Source organism: Lissotriton vulgaris, chromosome 2_1 (genome assembly GCF_964263255.1).
Source record: "Lissotriton vulgaris chromosome 2_1, aLisVul1.2, whole genome shotgun sequence".
Taxonomy (NCBI): Eukaryota; Metazoa; Chordata; class Amphibia; order Caudata; family Salamandridae; genus Lissotriton; species Lissotriton vulgaris.
The window spans coordinates 920,159,768-920,177,365 of NC_141687.1; the positions used below are offsets into that span (position 1 = coordinate 920,159,768).

General features: G+C 56.5%; 1 protein-coding gene across 1 annotated transcript in view; it reads right to left on the bottom strand.

Annotated features, from left to right (window-relative positions):
* GNL2 (G protein nucleolar 2) overlaps positions 1–17,598 on the bottom strand; it is a 210,564-nt gene that overhangs the window by 82,852 nt on the left and 110,114 nt on the right. Inside the window, exon 10 of the mRNA XM_086956449.1 lies at positions 530–634. Within this exon, the coding sequence (XP_086812575.1) occupies positions 530–634 (105 nt within the window). The remainder of the gene's footprint in view (positions 1–529; positions 635–17,598) is intronic.

A 17,598-nucleotide genomic window follows, 5' to 3' on the forward strand; every position in this document is an offset into this window, starting at 1 on the left:
CATTACACAACAACAACTGAAATGGTCTTAACAATAAACAGTTGGATGTGCAGACTTAAGCTTGTTGTATGTGAATGTCCTAACAAAGTAAAGCTGAATCTGGTGGATTAGTGGACTAATGCGTCCACTGTAGTGGCCTGTGCTCGACCTCATGGTCACAGGTTCAAATCCCAGCGGGTCCACTCGGCTTTTTATCCTTCTGATATCGATAATATGAGTACCATTAAGTGGGGTAACAAACATCTGTTATCCAGCCCCAAGATAACCTTGGGTGAATGTGCGCTTTACAAATACATGTTATATTATTAATTTCACAGAGGTTTACTCTTAATTTAAAGGGTACATTAGCCCTTAATAAATGTGGGCAATTACAGGTCACATGCATCCACTTTGCTTCTAGAATAATTTAATCATTCCATGATGTGACACCTGCAGAAACGGGTGCATGCTAGCATTGAATGAAAGGTATGATGGCTTAGAGGATTAAAATAAAAACAAAGTTGAATTTGCAGAAGCACAAAATACTCACAACGCCTTTCAATACGATGTCAGTCTCACTGTCTCCAGATGGATACACAACACCAGGACAATCTATGAGAAATATCCGGCGCATCAGTGTGATATACTGCCAGACCTGCGTAAAACAATGTACAAAGGTTTAAAGAAGAAATAGCATGACTAAACTTAGTTCTTGAACTGTCAGAGCATTTCACTGCTAATAAAAGTGCCATCAAGCTGAATTACCACAGAACCCAAAGTTGGAGCTCACACCTTTACCAGAAGCTTAAACAACCTGAGCAACAGACAAACAAAACTTTCATGAAAACTCACAGAATTTATGTGTGCAAGACAGGCTTCATGCTGACTAATAATCACCAACTACACATGATAATTTACCTCAAAATTATGGCAATAAAAAAACGCTTGTATTATGAGATTAGTTTGAACAAGCATTGGAAATGCAATAGGGCTCGCATTAGGAAAGTTTGAGCTATTGGTCTTATAAATGATTTTCTTTTATTTATGAGTTTTTTTTAAATAGCTAAATTAATAGCTTTGTCATTTACAATGCCAATAGTTATAACTTGCACAAATGTGACACCTTTAGCATTTGTAATGCAACATGTTTTGTATTTACGTGACTTAGATGTATTGATATTACAAATAACAATGGCTTTTAATTTTTTTAAATAATTAATACTTAAATAATGTATTTAATTTGTAATGGCAATAGCTTAAACTTTTGTAAATAACTTTTCTGAAGAATATGTTCAGTGTTTTTTATTGTGACGAAAATCCAAGAACAGAAGTGAAATATTAACATCTTTTTGTGATTTGTAATAAAGCGTGAAAGCTTGAAAACAGCTTGAAACATTGAAAGAACATATTTGAACCAGTGATGCTGTGGTTTCTCTGAGTGATGCTGTGGTTGCGCTGAGTGAGGCTGTGGTTGCGCTGAGTGAGGCTGTGGTTGCGCTGAGTGAGGCTGTGGTTGCGCTGAGTGAGGCTGTGGTTGCGCTGAGTGAGGCTGTGGTTGCGCTGAGTGAGGCTGTGGTTACGCTGAGTGAGGCTGTGGTTGCGCTGAGTAAAGCTGTGGTTGCGCTGAGTAAGGCTGTGGTTGCGCTGAGTGAGGCTGTGGTTGCGCTGAGTGAGGCTGTGGTTGCGCTGAGTGAGGCTGTGGTTGCGCTGAGTGAGGCTGTGGTTGCGCTGAGTGAGGCTGTGGTTGCGCTGAGTGAGGCTGTGGTTGCGCTGAGTGAGGCTGTGGTTGCGCTGAGTGAGGCTGTGGTTGCGCTGAGTGAGGCTGTGGTTGCGCTGAGTGAGGCTGTGGTTGCGCTGAGTGAGGCTGTGGTTGCGCTGAGTGAGGCTGTGGTGGTGCTGAGTGAGGCTGTGGTGGTGCTGAGTGAGGCTGTGGTGGTGCTGAGTGACGCTGTGGTGGTGCTGAGTGACGCTGTGGTGGTGCTGAGTGAGGCTGTGGTGGTGCTGAGTGAGGCTGTGGTGGTGCTGAGTGAGGCTGTGGTGGTGCTGAGTGAGGCTGTGGTTGCGCTGCGTGGTGTGTGCATTGGTGGAGCTTAGTGGGTGCATTGGTGGAGCTGTTTGGTGGGTACATTGGTGGAGCTTAGTTGGAGCATCGGTGGAGCTGTGTGGTGGGTGCCTCGGCGGAGCTGTGTGGTGGGTGCCTCGGCAGAGCTGTGTGGTGGGTGCCTCGGCAGAGCTGTGTGGTGGGTGCCTCGGCAGAGCTGTGTGGTGGGTGCATCAGCAGAGCTGTGTGGTGGGTGCATCAGCAGAGCTGTGTGGTGGGTGCATCAGCAGAGCTGTGTGGTGGGTGCATCAGCAGAGCTGTGTGGTGGGTGCATCAGCAGAGCTGTGTGGTGGGTGCATCAGCAGAGCTGTGTGGTGGGTGCATCAGCAGAGCTGTGTGGTGGGTGCATCGGCAGAGCTGTGTGGTGGGTGCATCGGCAGAGCTGTGTGGTGGGTGCATCGGCAGAGCTGTGTGGTGGGTGCATCGGCAGAGCTGTGTGGTGGGTGCATCGGCAGAGCTGTGTGGTGGGTGCATCGGCAGAGCTGTGTGGTGGGTGCATCGGCAGAGCTGTGTGGTGGGTGCATCGGCAGAGCTGTGTGGTGGGTGCATCGGCAGAGCTGTGTGGTGGGTGCATCGGCAGAGCTGTGTGGTGGGTGCATCGGCAGAGCTGTGTGGTGGGTGCATCGGCAGAGCTGTGTGGTGGGTGCATCGGCGGAGCTGTGTGGTGGGTGCTTCGGCGGAGCTGTGTGGTGGGGGCATCGGCGGAGCTGTGTGGTGGGGGCATCTGTGGAGCTGCGTGGTGGGTGCATCTGTGGAGCTGTGTGGTGGGTGCATCTGTGGAGCTGTGTGCTGGGTGCCTCGGTGGAGCTGTGTGCTGGGTGCCTCGGTGGAGCTGTGTGCTGGGTGCCTCGGTGGAGCTGTGTGCTGGGTGCCTCGGTGGAGCTGTGTGCTGGGTGCCTCGGTGGAGCTGTGTGCTGGGTGCCTCGGTGGAGCTGTGTGCTGGGTGCCTCGGTGGAGCTGTGTGGTGGGTGCATCGGCGGAGCTGTGTGGTGGGTGCATCGGCGGAGCTGTGTGGTGGGTGCATCTGTGGAGCTGTGTGGGGGTGCATCTGCGGAGCTGTGTGGGGGTGCATCTGTGGAGCTGTGTGGTGGGAGCATCTGTGGAGCTGTGTGGTGGGTGCCTCCGTGGAGCTGTGTGCATCTGTGGAGCTGTATGGTGGGTGCCTCGGTGGAGCTGTGTGGTGGGTGCATTGGTGGAGCTGTGTGGTGGGTGCATTGGTGGAGCTGTGTGGTGGGTGCATTGGTGGAGCTGTGTGGTGGGTGCCTCTGTGGAGCTGTGTGGTGGGGGCCTCTGTGGAGCTGTGTGGTGGGGGCCTCTGTGGAGCTGTGTAGGTGGAGCTGTGTGGTGGGTGCATCGGTGGAGCTGTGTGGAGGGTGCATCGGTGGAGCTGTGTGGTGGGTGCATCGGTGGAGCTGTGTGGTGGGTGCATCGGTGGAGCTGTGTGGTGGGTGCATCGGTGGAGCTGTGTGGTGGGTGCATCGGTGGAGCTATGTGGTGGGTGCATCTGTGGAGCTGTGTGGTTGGTGCATCTGTGGGGGGGAACATCACTTACAACGCATTTTTTACAACGCACTACCATTACATCGCAACCATTACAACGCATACCATTACAACGCATTGCGCTGGGGGGCGCTCTAGGATAGGGAATATATTTAATTTACTATCCAACACCTTCCCTGCTATCCACGGGGACTGGAGTTGGAATAGTAAATTAAATAATTCACTATCCAGCGCCTAAAAGCATTATGCGTTGTAATGGACTGCGTGGTAAAAACCGCGTTGTAAAGGCATGCGATGTAAAAGCATGCGTTGTAGTGACACCAATCCATCTGTGGAGCTGTGTGCTGGGTGCATCTGTGGAGCTATGTGGTGGGTGCATCTGTGGAGCTGTGTGGTGGGTGCCTCCGTGGAGCTGGGCGTTGGGTGCGTCTGTGGAACTGTGTGGTGGGTGCCTTGCTGGAGCTGTATGGTGGGTGCCTCGTGGAGCTGTGTGGTTGGTGCATCGGTGGAGCTGTGTGGTGGGTGCATCGGTGGAGCTGGGTGTTGGGTGCATCAGTGGAGCTGTGTCGGTAGAGCTGTGTGGAGCTGTGTCGGTGGAGCTGTGTGGTGGCTGCATCGGTGGAGCTGTGTGGTGGCTGCATCAGTGGAGCTGTGTGGTGGCTGCATCAGTGGAGCTGTGTGGTGGGTGCCTCTGTGGAGCTGTGTGGTGGGTGCATCGGTGGAGCTGTGTAGGTGGAGCTGTATGGTGGGTGCCTCGGTGGAGCTGTGTGGTGGGTGCATCGGTGGAGCTGTATGGTGGGTGCCTCGGTGGAGCTGTGTGGTGGCTGCATCGGTGGAGCTGTGTGGTGGCTGCATTGGTGGAGCTGTGTGGTGGGTGCCTCTGTGGAGCTGTGTGGTGGGTGCCTCTGTGGAGCTGTGTGGTGGGTGCATCTGTGGAGCTGTGTGGTGGGTGCATCTGTGGAGCTGTGTGGTGGGTGCATCTGCGGAGCTGTGTGGTGGGTGCATCTGTGGAGCTGTGTGGTGGGTGCATCAGCAGAGCTGTGTGGTGGGTGCCTCGGCAGAGCTGTGTGGTGGGTGCCTCGGCAGAGCTGTGTGGTGGGTGCATCAGCAGAGCTGTGTGGTGGGTGCATCAGCAGAGCTGTGTGGTGGGTGCATCAGCAGAGCTGTGTGGTGGGTGCATCAGCAGAGCTGTGTGGTGGGTGCATCAGCAGAGCTGTGTGGTGGGTGCATCAGCAGAGCTGTGTGGTGGGTGCATCGGCAGAGCTGTGTGGTGGGTGCATCGGCAGAGCTGTGTGGGGGGTGCATCGGCAGAGCTGTGTGGTGGGTGCATCGGCAGAGCTGTGTGGTGGGTGCATCGGCAGAGCTGTGTGGTGGGTGCATCGGCAGAGCTGTGTGGTGGGTGCATCGGCAGAGCTGTGTGGTGGGTGCATCGGCAGAGCTGTGTGGTGGGTGCATCGGCAGAGCTGTGTGGTGGGTGCATCGGCAGAGCTGTGTGGTGGGTGCATCGGCAGAGCTGTGTGGTGGGTGCATTGGCAGAGCTGTGTGGTGGGTGCATCGGCAGAGCTGTGTGGTGGGTGCATCGGCGGAGCTGTGTGGTGGGTGCTTCGGCGGAGCTGTGTGGTGGGGGCATCGGCGGAGCTGTGTGGTGGGGGCATCTGTGGAGCTGCGTGGTGGGTGCATCTGTGGAGCTGTGTGGTGGGTGCATCTGTGGAGCTGTGTGCTGGGTGCCTCGGTGGAGCTGTGTGCTGGGTGCCTCGGTGGAGCTGTGTGCTGGGTGCCTCGGTGGAGCTGTGTGCTGGGTGCCTCGGTGGAGCTGTGTGCTGGGTGCCTCGGTGGAGCTGTGTGCTGGGTGCCTCGGTGGAGCTGTGTGCTGGGTGCCTCGGTGGAGCTGTGTGCTGGGTGCCTCGGTGGAGCTGTGTGGTGGGTGCATCGGCGGAGCTGTGTGGTGGGTGCATCGGCGGAGCTGTGTGGTGGGTGCATCTGTGGAGCTGTGTGGGGGTGCATCTGCGGAGCTGTGTGGGGGTGCATCTGTGGAGCTGTGTGGTGGGAGCATCTGTGGAGCTGTGTGGTGGGTGCCTCCGTGGAGCTGTGTGCATCTGTGGAGCTGTATGGTGGGTGCCTCGGTGGAGCTGTGTGGTGGGTGCATTGGTGGAGCTGTGTGGTGGGTGCATTGGTGGAGCTGTGTGGTGGGTGCATTGGTGGAGCTGTGTGGTGGGTGCCTCTGTGGAGCTGTGTGGTGGGGGCCTCTGTGGAGCTGTGTGGTGGGGGCCTCTGTGGAGCTGTGTAGGTGGAGCTGTGTGGTGGGTGCATCGGTGGAGCTGTGTGGAGGGTGCATCGGTGGAGCTGTGTGGTGGGTGCATCGGTGGAGCTGTGTGGTGGGTGCATCGGTGGAGCTGTGTGGTGGGTGCATCGGTGGAGCTGTGTGGTGGGTGCATCGGTGGAGCTATGTGGTGGGTGCATCTGTGGAGCTGTGTGGTTGGTGCATCTGTGGGGGGGAACATCACTTACAACGCATTTTTTACAACGCACTACCATTACATCGCAACCATTACAACGCATACCATTACAACGCATTGCGCTGGGGGGCGCTCTAGGATAGGGAATATATTTAATTTACTATCCAACACCTTCCCTGCTATCCACGGGGACTGGAGTTGGAATAGTAAATTAAATAATTCACTATCCAGCGCCTAAAAGCATTATGCGTTGTAATGGACTGCGTGGTAAAAACCGCGTTGTAAAGGCATGCGATGTAAAAGCATGCGTTGTAGTGACACCAATCCATCTGTGGAGCTGTGTGCTGGGTGCATCTGTGGAGCTATGTGGTGGGTGCATCTGTGGAGCTGTGTGGTGGGTGCCTCCGTGGAGCTGGGCGTTGGGTGCGTCTGTGGAACTGTGTGGTGGGTGCCTTGCTGGAGCTGTATGGTGGGTGCCTCGTGGAGCTGTGTGGTTGGTGCATCGGTGGAGCTGTGTGGTGGGTGCATCGGTGGAGCTGGGTGTTGGGTGCATCAGTGGAGCTGTGTCGGTAGAGCTGTGTGGAGCTGTGTCGGTGGAGCTGTGTGGTGGCTGCATCGGTGGAGCTGTGTGGTGGCTGCATCAGTGGAGCTGTGTGGTGGCTGCATCAGTGGAGCTGTGTGGTGGGTGCCTCTGTGGAGCTGTGTGGTGGGTGCATCGGTGGAGCTGTGTAGGTGGAGCTGTATGGTGGGTGCCTCGGTGGAGCTGTGTGGTGGGTGCATCGGTGGAGCTGTATGGTGGGTGCCTCGGTGGAGCTGTGTGGTGGGTGCATCGGTGGAGCTGTGTGGTGGGTGCATCGGTGGAGCTGTGTGGTGGGTGCATCGGTGGAGCTGTGTCGGTGGAGCTGTGTCGGTGGAGCTGTGTGGTGGCTGCATCGGTGGAGCTGTGTGGTGGCTGCATCGGTGGAGCTGTGTGGTGGGTGCCTCTGTGGAGCTGTGTGGTGGGTGCCTCTGTGGAGCTGTGTGGTGGGTGCATTGGTGGAGCTGTGTAGGTGGAGCTGTGTGGTGGGTGCAGCGGTGGAGCTGTGTGGTGGGTGCAGCGGTGGAGCTGTGTGGTGGGTGCAGCGGTGGAGTGGTGTGGTGGGTGCAGCGGTGGAGTGGTGTGGTGGGTGCATCGGTGGAGCGGTGTGGTGGGTGCATCGGTGGAGCTGCGTGGTGGGTGCATCTGTGGAGCTGTGTGGTGGGTGCATCTGTGGAGCTGTGTGGTGGGTGCATCTGTGGAGCTGTGTGGTGGGTGCATCTGTGGAGCTGTGTGGTGGGTGCATCGGTGGAGCTGCGTGGTGGGTGCATCTGTGGAGCTGTGTGGTGGGTGCATCTGTGGAGCTGTGTGGTGGGTGCATCTGTGGAGCTGTGTGGTGGGTGCATCTGTGGAGCTGTGTGGGGGTGCATCTGTGGAGCTGTGTGGTGGGAGCATCTGTGGAGCTGTGTGGTGGGTGCCTCCGTGGAGCTGTGTGCATCTGTGGAGCTGTATGGTGGGTGCCTCGGTGGAGCTGTGTGGTGGGTGCATTGGTGGAGCTGTGTGGTGGGTGCATTGGTGGAGCTGTGTGGTGGGTGCATTGGTGGAGCTGTGTGGTGGGTGCCTCTGTGGAGCTGTGTGGTGGGGGCCTCTGTGGAGCTGTGTGGTGGGGGCCTCTGTGGAGCTGTGTAGGTGGAGCTGTGTGGTGGGTGCATCGGTGGAGCTGTGTGGAGGGTGCATCGGTGGAGCTGTGTGGTGGGTGCATCGGTGGAGCTGTGTGGTGGGTGCATCGGTGGAGCTGTGTGGTGGGTGCATCGGTGGAGCTGTGTGGTGGGTGCATCGGTGGAGCTATGTGGTGGGTGCATCTGTGGAGCTGTGTGGTTGGTGCATCTGTGGGGGGGAACATCACTTACAACGCATTTTTTACAACGCACTACCATTACATCGCAACCATTACAACGCATACCATTACAACGCATTGCGCTGGGGGGCGCTCTAGGATAGGGAATATATTTAATTTACTATCCAACACCTTCCCTGCTATCCACGGGGACTGGAGTTGGAATAGTAAATTAAATAATTCACTATCCAGCGCCTAAAAGCATTATGCGTTGTAATGGACTGCGTGGTAAAAACCGCGTTGTAAAGGCATGCGATGTAAAAGCATGCGTTGTAGTGACACCAATCCATCTGTGGAGCTGTGTGCTGGGTGCATCTGTGGAGCTATGTGGTGGGTGCATCTGTGGAGCTGTGTGGTGGGTGCCTCCGTGGAGCTGGGCGTTGGGTGCGTCTGTGGAACTGTGTGGTGGGTGCCTTGCTGGAGCTGTATGGTGGGTGCCTCGTGGAGCTGTGTGGTTGGTGCATCGGTGGAGCTGTGTGGTGGGTGCATCGGTGGAGCTGGGTGTTGGGTGCATCAGTGGAGCTGTGTCGGTAGAGCTGTGTGGAGCTGTGTCGGTGGAGCTGTGTGGTGGCTGCATCGGTGGAGCTGTGTGGTGGCTGCATCAGTGGAGCTGTGTGGTGGCTGCATCAGTGGAGCTGTGTGGTGGGTGCCTCTGTGGAGCTGTGTGGTGGGTGCATCGGTGGAGCTGTGTAGGTGGAGCTGTATGGTGGGTGCCTCGGTGGAGCTGTGTGGTGGGTGCATCGGTGGAGCTGTATGGTGGGTGCCTCGGTGGAGCTGTGTGGTGGGTGCATCGGTGGAGCTGTGTGGTGGGTGCATCGGTGGAGCTGTGTGGTGGGTGCATCGGTGGAGCTGTGTCGGTGGAGCTGTGTCGGTGGAGCTGTGTGGTGGCTGCATCGGTGGAGCTGTGTGGTGGCTGCATCGGTGGAGCTGTGTGGTGGGTGCCTCTGTGGAGCTGTGTGGTGGGTGCCTCTGTGGAGCTGTGTGGTGGGTGCATTGGTGGAGCTGTGTAGGTGGAGCTGTGTGGTGGGTGCAGCGGTGGAGCTGTGTGGTGGGTGCAGCGGTGGAGCTGTGTGGTGGGTGCAGCGGTGGAGTGGTGTGGTGGGTGCAGCGGTGGAGTGGTGTGGTGGGTGCATCGGTGGAGCGGTGTGGTGGGTGCATCGGTGGAGCTGCGTGGTGGGTGCATCTGTGGAGCTGTGTGGTGGGTGCATCTGTGGAGCTGTGTGGTGGGTGCATCTGTGGAGCTGTGTGGTGGGTGCATCTGTGGAGCTGTGTGGTGGGTGCATCGGTGGAGCTGCGTGGTGGGTGCATCTGTGGAGCTGTGTGGTGGGTGCATCTGTGGAGCTGTGTGGTGGGTGCATCTGTGGAGCTGTGTGGTGGGTGCATCTGTGGAGCTGTGTGGTGGGTGCATCTGTGGAGCTGTGTGGTGGGTGCATCTGTGGAGCTGTGTGGTGGGTGCATCAGCAGAGCTGTGTGGTGGGTGCATCAGCAGAGCTGTGTGGTGGGTGCATCGGCAGAGCTGTGTGGTGGGTGCATCGGCAGAGCTGTGTGGTGGGTGCATCTGTGGAGCTGTGTGGTGGGTGCATCTGTGGAGCTGTGTGGTGGGTGCATCTGTGGAGCTGTGTGGTGGGTGCATCTGTGGAGCTGTGTGGTGGGTGCATCTGTGGAGCTGTGTGGTGGGTGCATCAGCAGAGCTGTGTGGTGGGTGCATCAGCAGAGCTGTGTGGTGGGTGCATCGGCAGAGCTGTGTGGTGGGTGCATCGGCAGAGCTGTGTGGTGGGTGCATCGGCAGAGCTGTGTGGTGGGTGCATCGGCAGAGCTGTGTGGTGGGTGCATCGGCAGAGCTGTGTGGTGGGTGCATCGGCAGAGCTGTGTGGTGGGTGCATCGGCAGAGCTGTGTGGTGGGTGCATCGGCGGAGCTGTGTGGTGGGTGCTTCGGCGGAGCTGTGTGGTGGGTGCATTGGCGGAGCTGTGTGGTGGGGGCATCTGTGGAGCTGTGTGGTGGGTGCATCTGTGGAGCTGTGTGGTGGGTGCATCTGTGGAGCTGTGTGGTGGGTGCATCTGTGGAGCTGTGTGGTGGGTGCATCTGTGGAGCTGTGTGGTGGGTGCATTGGTGGAGCTGTGTAGGTGGAGCTGTGTGGTGGGTGCAGCGGTGGAGCTGTGTGGTGGGTGCAGCGGTGGAGCTGTGTGGTGGGTGCAGCGGTGGAGTGGTGTGGTGGGTGCAGCGGTGGAGTGGTGTGGTGGGTGCATCGGTGGAGCGGTGTGGTGGGTGCATCGGTGGAGCTGCGTGGTGGGTGCATCTGTGGAGCTGTGTGGTGGGTGCATCTGTGGAGCTGTGTGGTGGGTGCATCTGTGGAGCTGTGTGGTGGGTGCATCTGTGGAGCTGTGTGGTGGGTGCATCGGTGGAGCTGCGTGGTGGGTGCATCTGTGGAGCTGTGTGGTGGGTGCATCTGTGGAGCTGTGTGGTGGGTGCATCTGTGGAGCTGTGTGGTGGGTGCATCTGCGGAGCTGTGTGGTGGGTGCATCTGCGGAGCTGTGTGGTGGGTGCATCTGTGGAGCTGTGTGGTGGGTGCATCAGCAGAGCTGTGTGGTGGGTGCATCAGCAGAGCTGTGTGGTGGGTGCATCGGCAGAGCTGTGTGGTGGGTGCATCGGCAGAGCTGTGTGGTGGGTGCATCGGCAGAGCTGTGTGGTGGGTGCATCGGCAGAGCTGTGTGGTGGGTGCATCGGCAGAGCTGTGTGGTGGGTGCATCGGCGGAGCTGTGTGGTGGGTGCTTCGGCGGAGCTGTGTGGTGGGTGCATCGGCGGAGCTGTGTGGTGGGGGCATCTGTGGAGCTGTGTGGTGGGTGCATCTGTGGAGCTGTGTGGTGGGTGCATCTGTGGAGCTGTGTGGTGGGTGCATCTGTGGAGCTGTGTGGTGGGTGCCTCGGTGGAGCTGTGTGGTGGGTGCCTCGGTGGAGCTGTGTGCTGGGTGCCTCGGTGGAGCTGTGTGCTGGATGCCTCGGTGGAGCTGTGTGCTGGGTGCCTCGGTGGAGCTGTGTGCCTCGGTGGAGCTGTGTGCTGGGTGCCTCGGTGGAGCTGTGTGCTGGGTGCCTCGGTGGAGCTGTGTGCTGGGTGCCTCGGCGGAGCTGTGTGGTGGGTGCATCGGCGGGGCTGTGTGGTGGGTGCATAGGCGGGGCTGTGTGGTGGGTGCATCGGCGGAGCTGTGTGGTGGGTGCATCGGCGGAGCTGTGTGGTGGGTGCATCGGCGGAGCTGTGTGGTGGGTGCATCTGTGGAGCTGTGTGGGGGTGCATCTGCGGAGCTGTGTGGGGGTGCATCTGTGGAGCTGTGTGGTGGGAGCATCTGTGGAGCTGTGTGGTGGGTGCCTCCGTGGAGCTGTGTGCATCTGTGGAGCTGTATGGTGGGTGCCTCGGTGGAGCTGTGTGGTGGGTGCATTGGTGGAGCTGTGTGGTGGGTGCATTGGTGGAGCTGTGTGGTGGGTGCATTGGTGGAGCTGTGTGGTGGGTGCCACTGTGGAGCTGTGTGGTGGGGGCCCCTGTGGAGCTGTGTGGTGGGGGCCTCTGTGGAGCTGTGTAGGTGGAGCTGTGTGGTGGGTGCATCGGTGGAGCTGTGTGGAGGGTGCATCGGTGGAGCTGTGTGGTGGGTGCATCGGTGGAGCTGTGTGGTGGGTGCATCGGTGGAGCTGTGTCGGTGGAGCTGTGTGGTGGCTGCATCGGTGGAGCTGTGTGGTGGCTGCATTGGTGGAGCTGTGTGGTGGGTGCCTCGGTGGAGCTGTGTGGTGTGTGCCTCTGTGGAGCTGTGTGGTGGGTGCATCGGTGGAGCTGTGTAGGTGGAGCTGTGTGGTGGGTGCAGCGGTGGAGCTGTGTGGTGGGTGCAGCGGTGGAGCTGTGTGGTGGGTGCAGCGGTGGAGCGGTGTGGTGGGTGCATCGGTGGAGCGGTGTGGTGGGTGCATCGGTGGAGCTGTGTGGTGGGTGCCTCTGTGGAGCTGTGTGGCGGGTGCCTCTGTGGAGCTGTGTGGTGGGTGCATCGGTGGAGCTGTGTAGGTAGAGCTGTATGGTGGGTGCCTCGGTGGAGCTGTGTGGTGGGTGCATCGGTGGAGCTGTATGGTGGGTGCCTCGGTGGAGCTGTGTGGTGGGTGCATCGGTGGAGCTGTGTGGTGGGTGCATCTGTGGAGCTGTGTGGTGGGTGCATCTGTGGAGATGTGTGGTGGGTGCATCTGTGGAGCTGTGTGGTGGGTGCATCTGTGGAGCTGTGTGCCTCCGTGGAGCTGGGTGCCTCCGTGGAGCTGTGTGCTGGGTGCCTCCGTGGAGCTGGGTGCATCGGTGGAGCTGTGTGGTGGGTGCATCGGTGGAGCTGTGTGGTGGGTGCATCGGTGGAGCTGTGTGGTGGGTGCCTTGGTGGAGCTGTATGGTGGGTGCCTCGGTGGAGCTGTGTGGTGGGTGCATCGGTGGAGCTGTGTCGGTGGAGTTGTGTGGTGGGTGCATCGGTGGAGCTGTGTGATGGGTGTGTCGGTGGAGCTGTGTGATGGGTGCATAAGTGTGTCTTGAACGCTTTTAGAGCTAGAAAGATAGCCATCAGCTCTAGAAGGTTGATGTGCATCTTCTTTTGTTTTACATTCCAGAGTCCCTGTACTGTGTAGTGTGTAGGATCCCCATCCTAGTAGGGATGCGTCCGCGGTCAACACTAATTGTGGGACAGGCTCTTGGAACAGTCGTTCTTTGCAAAGGTTTCGTGGATTCCACCAATGCAGAGAGTTGTATGCCCGACTGGTCACCAACACTAGGTCGTGTAATTGCCCTTGAGCCTGATTCCACTGCCTTGCTAGGCACTCTTGGAGCGGACGCATGTGTAGTCTGGCATGAGGGACTATGAATATGCATGAGGCCATCATGCCTATTAGTTGCATAAAGACTTGAGCTGGTACTAAGTGTTGGGGCCTGAATTTTTGGATCAATGCTTGCATGCAGTTGATCCGTGCTGCGTTGGGATATGCTTATGCTGCCAGTGTATCTTTAGTTGCTCCCAGGTATTGTTGTACATGGGAGGGTTGCAGATGTGATTTTGGGTAGTTAGGCGAGAAGCCTAAACTGTGCAGGAGATGGATGGTTTTTGACATGTGGTTGGTACACTGCTGGGCTGATGGCGCGTGTATTAGCCAATCGTCCAGATATGGGTACACATGGATGTGTTGCCTTCTGAGATGTGCCGCCACTGTAGCTAGACATTTGGGAAGACTTGTGGAGCTGTTGTGATAAGCAGCCATTGCGGATAGATGTATATGAATGGAAGCATAGGCCAGATTGCATTTGTACAGATGTAAGAGATAACGAATGATGTATTGAATGGATGCATCCAGCGGGTTAATGTTGTGATCTGCACAATAAATGACAAACCGCTTCCATTTCGCCGCATAGCATGCTCTGGTGGTGGGCTTTCTTGCCTCCCGGATTATGTCCATACAGTCAGGAGGTAAGTTGAGGTAGCCAAACTCTAGGACCTCAGGAGCCAGATCGCCAGGTTGAGCTGTTGCGGATCTGGATGCTGAATGTCGCCATGGCTCTGCGTCAAAAGCCTGGGTGTGAGGCGCAGCCTTTGATGCGGTACCACGGACAGTTCCAGAAACGTGGTGTACCATGGTTGGTGAGCCCACGTTGGAGCAACCAGGATGAGAGTCATCGAGTGCTGCTTCAGCTTGCGTGCCACCAGCGGTATTAGAGGTGCTGGGGGAAAAGTGTACGCAAATTTGCCTGACCAGTTCATCCAGATCGCATTGCCCTGCGACTGTGGGTGTGAGAACCTGGCGGCAAAGTTTGGGCATTTGACGTTTTCCTTTGTGGCGAACAGGTCTATCTCTGGATGACCCCACCTTAGGAAGTACGGGTGGAGTACTGATGGATGTATCTCCCACTCGTGCATCTGGTGGCTGTACCTGCTGAGCAGGTCCGCCATCTGATTGTCCTTGCCTGGGAGGTGTTCCGCCATGAGGAAGATGTTCCTTTGAATGGCCCACTTTCACATGCTCTGAGCCAGATGAGACAACTGTGGAGAGTGTGTTCCTCCCTGTTTCTGAATGTTGTACATGGCCGTCATGTTGTCAGTCCGGATCAACACGACCTTGTTGCACAGATGTACCTTGAAAGCTTTCATTGCCATGAAGATAGCCATCAGATCTAGAACATTGATGTGCATCTTCCTTTGCTGTGGTGTCCATAGCCCCTGCACAGTGTACTGGAGTACATGAGCTCCCCAACCCTGGAGAGAAGCGTCCGTCGTCAGAATGATCTGTGGCACAGGGTCCTGGAACGGTTGTCCCTTGCAAAGGTTTTGTGGATTCCACCAATGCAGAGAGTTGTATGCACGACCGGTCACCAACACTAGGTCTTTCAACTGTCCGTGAGCCTGAGTCCACTGACGTGCTAAGCACACCTGAAGCGGACGCATATGTAGTCTCGCGTGCGGGACTAAGGAGATGCAGGAGGCCATCATGCCTATCAACTGCATGAACACTCGCGCTGGAAGCGAGTATTGAGGTCTGAATTTTTGTATCAGCGACTGAATGCTGCTGACCCTCACTGAATTTGGCTGTGCTGTGGCTGCCAGAGTGTTTATCGTCGCACCCAGATACTGCTGTATGTGGGCGGGTTGCAGGTGGGACTTTGGGTAATTCAGTGAGAATCCCAGATCGTGAAGAAGGTGAATGGTGTGGGACATGTGGGCAGCACACTGCTGGGCTGACTTTGCCTGGATGAGCCAGTCGTCCAGATAAGGGTAGACGTGAATGTTTTGTCTCCTTAGGTGTGCCGCCACCGTCGCCAGGCACTTTGTAAACACCCTGGGTGCCGTGGTGACCCCGAAAGGTAGAACCTTGAACTGGTAATGTTGGTTTTGGATGGTGAACCGGAGGTATTTTTTGTGTGACGGATGCAGTGGTATGTGAAAATATGCATCCTTCAGATCTAAAGTTGCGAGAAAATCCCCCTGACTGAGCAACGGTAGGACTTGCTGCAGGGTCAGCATGTGAAAAAGCTCCGAGAGAATGTACTGATTGAGGGGTCTGAGGTCCAGTATGGGTCTGAGGGACCAGTCCTTTTTTGGTATCAAGAAGTACAGTGAGTAAACTCCTGTGCCTCTTTCTTCCACAGGCACGAGCTCTATTGCCCCTTTTTGCAGCATGACGAGGACCTCCTGCTGCAATAAGTGCAAATGCTCGGCGGACATAGGACGGTGTCTTGGGGGTATGTTGGGTGGAGTGGATAGTAACTCCAGACAATAACCGTACTGTATAAGCTGTGTGACCCACCTGTCTGTGGTGATGGACTTCCAGACTGGCAGGAACTGTTGAAGTCTCCCCCCGACAGGTGTTGCATGGTCGGGGGGCAGTGACAAGGCGTCACTGTTTGTTAGTGGCGGAGGATCTGGAGTTGTTGTTTCCACGACCTCTGCCTTTGGCGCCGTTTCCACAACATCCACCTCGACTCTGTTTGGTGTATGTGGTCTGCGTGCCGCCTTTATAGTACTGTGTGGTTTGGGAGAGCTGGCCTCTGGAAACACCTCTAGTGCTTGAGCGACGAAAAGAACCACCCCGGAACCACTGGGACTGTAGAGCCCCCATGGACTTAGCAGTTTCAGTGTCCTTTTTGATTTTGTCCAATGTGGTGTCCACCTCTGGGCCAAATAGATGATCAGGGTTTACTGTCTGATTGATAATGGTGGTCTGTATCTCTGGCTTGAACCCTGAGATTCTGAGCCAGGCATGTCGTCTCAGCATTACACTAGTGTTAATAGCCCTGGCCGCCATGTCTACCGCGTCCAGTGCACATTTAATAGAAGCATTTGATATGAGCTTCCCCTCTTGGATGAGCATCTCAGCTGCCTTTTTGTATTCATCTGGCAGGTGCTGCAACAGGGTTTCAAGTGTGTCGTAATGTGCCCTGTCATACCTGACCAGAAGTGCCTGTGTTTGAATGCGCCAGATATTGGACGCTTGAGCTGCCACCCTTTTACCTGATGCCTTAAACACCTTAGATTCCTTATCTGGGGGAGGAGAATCACCCGTTGTTTGTGAATTAGCCCTCTTCCGGGCATTAGAAACAACAAGAGAGTCCAACGGCAACTGTCCCTTGATGTAAGTAGGGTCACCAGGCGCCGGTTTATACTTCTTTTCAATTCTGGGGTTTATCACCCTTGCTCTTGTAGCCTCCTTAAAGATTTCCCCAGCATGCTTCAAGACACCCTTCAACATAGGCAGAGTCTTGACAGTCCTCTCTGAGACGGAAAAGGTGTCAAAAAGAAAGTCCACTTCAATGGGGTCAGCATGGAGCTGGACGTCATGATTCTTTTCTGCCCATTCAATGAGGGCATTAAACGCTGCCGAATCCTCGGTAGGCGACGTTTTTACAGCATACATCTGAGTGTCTGGGGTAGCGTGAGGATCACCTGGGTCAGCAGCAGCTGCCCAGGGTTCATTGGTATCATCTGGCTTAGTGTACACAGGATAGCTGTATTCATCATCACCTTTCCCAGTGTCCACATCTGAATAAGTGGGCGAGACATCATGGCCACGTGGAGAAACAGGTTCCACAAGAACAGGTGTCGAAGTAGAATCCTTTTTCGTATTCAGTGGAATTTTGTAGGACTCATTGGCTGTTCCGGGGCGATTTCCCGCTTATAAAGGGAAAGTCTGCCTGTTTCGGCATCGATAAATTGTTCCTGTTGCTCTTCCAACGAGGATTGTCGATGCTTTAAGACCGGGAACACTGTTGTCGACTTCGGCACGGAGGACACCTTCTCGGGCACGTTGGTGGCCATTTTAGTGGTGAAAGCCTTTGGCGCCACTTTCGGCGGTAGCGTGAAGTGAATGGGCGTCGACGCCTTCTGAGGTTTATCGACAGGCTTCGAAGGTGGAGGATCTCTAGGCCCGACACTCGAGGCCCTGTCCTTGATGCGCTTCAGGGAGTCCGCCACTTGCTTGGAGAACGCGGCGGATGGCTGCGCCGACTCGACGGAATCCTTCGAGGCACCACTAGACGTGGACTCGTGGGTCGGTCCGCTCTTGGCCTTGTCTTGTCGACACGGAGTCTCGAGAACCTTCGGATCACTGAGCCCCTTGCCGGTGTCGACCGCCCTCGGCGACGATTTGTTCGGCTCGACCGCCTTGACCTTTGTCTTCGGCGTGCTGGACTTCGTCTCGACGCCCCTGAGCTGTTTCTTCGGGTCGATAACTCCCTTCTGCATCGTCGGTGCCGACAGGTCCGAGGACTTTGAGCCGACCAAAGCAATGCGCACTTTCGATTTCGATGAAGGCATCAGTGCTTTCACTTGCGTCGAGACCGGTGTTTTCACTTTCAGTTTTGATTTTGCAGGGTGCGGCTCCATAGCAATGTCCGAAGCCGAGCACGAAAGCGGGGCCGTAGAACTTATTGGAAGATCTTAGGTAAGGCCTACTGGCGATCCCTCGACCTGAGCCTTCTGAAGCGTTTCGGCCCCAAAGTCTGCTTGAGTTAGCTCCTCGCTCGAGCTATCTTCCATGGCCCCAAAGGCCCCGTCGTCGTCCCCTACCTTGTCGACGACTTCTTCCGCGTCGAGCATTTCAGCATCCGCGTCGTAGTTGGAGTCGAACTCCGACGCGGGATTAGACAGGTTCTCACGAACCT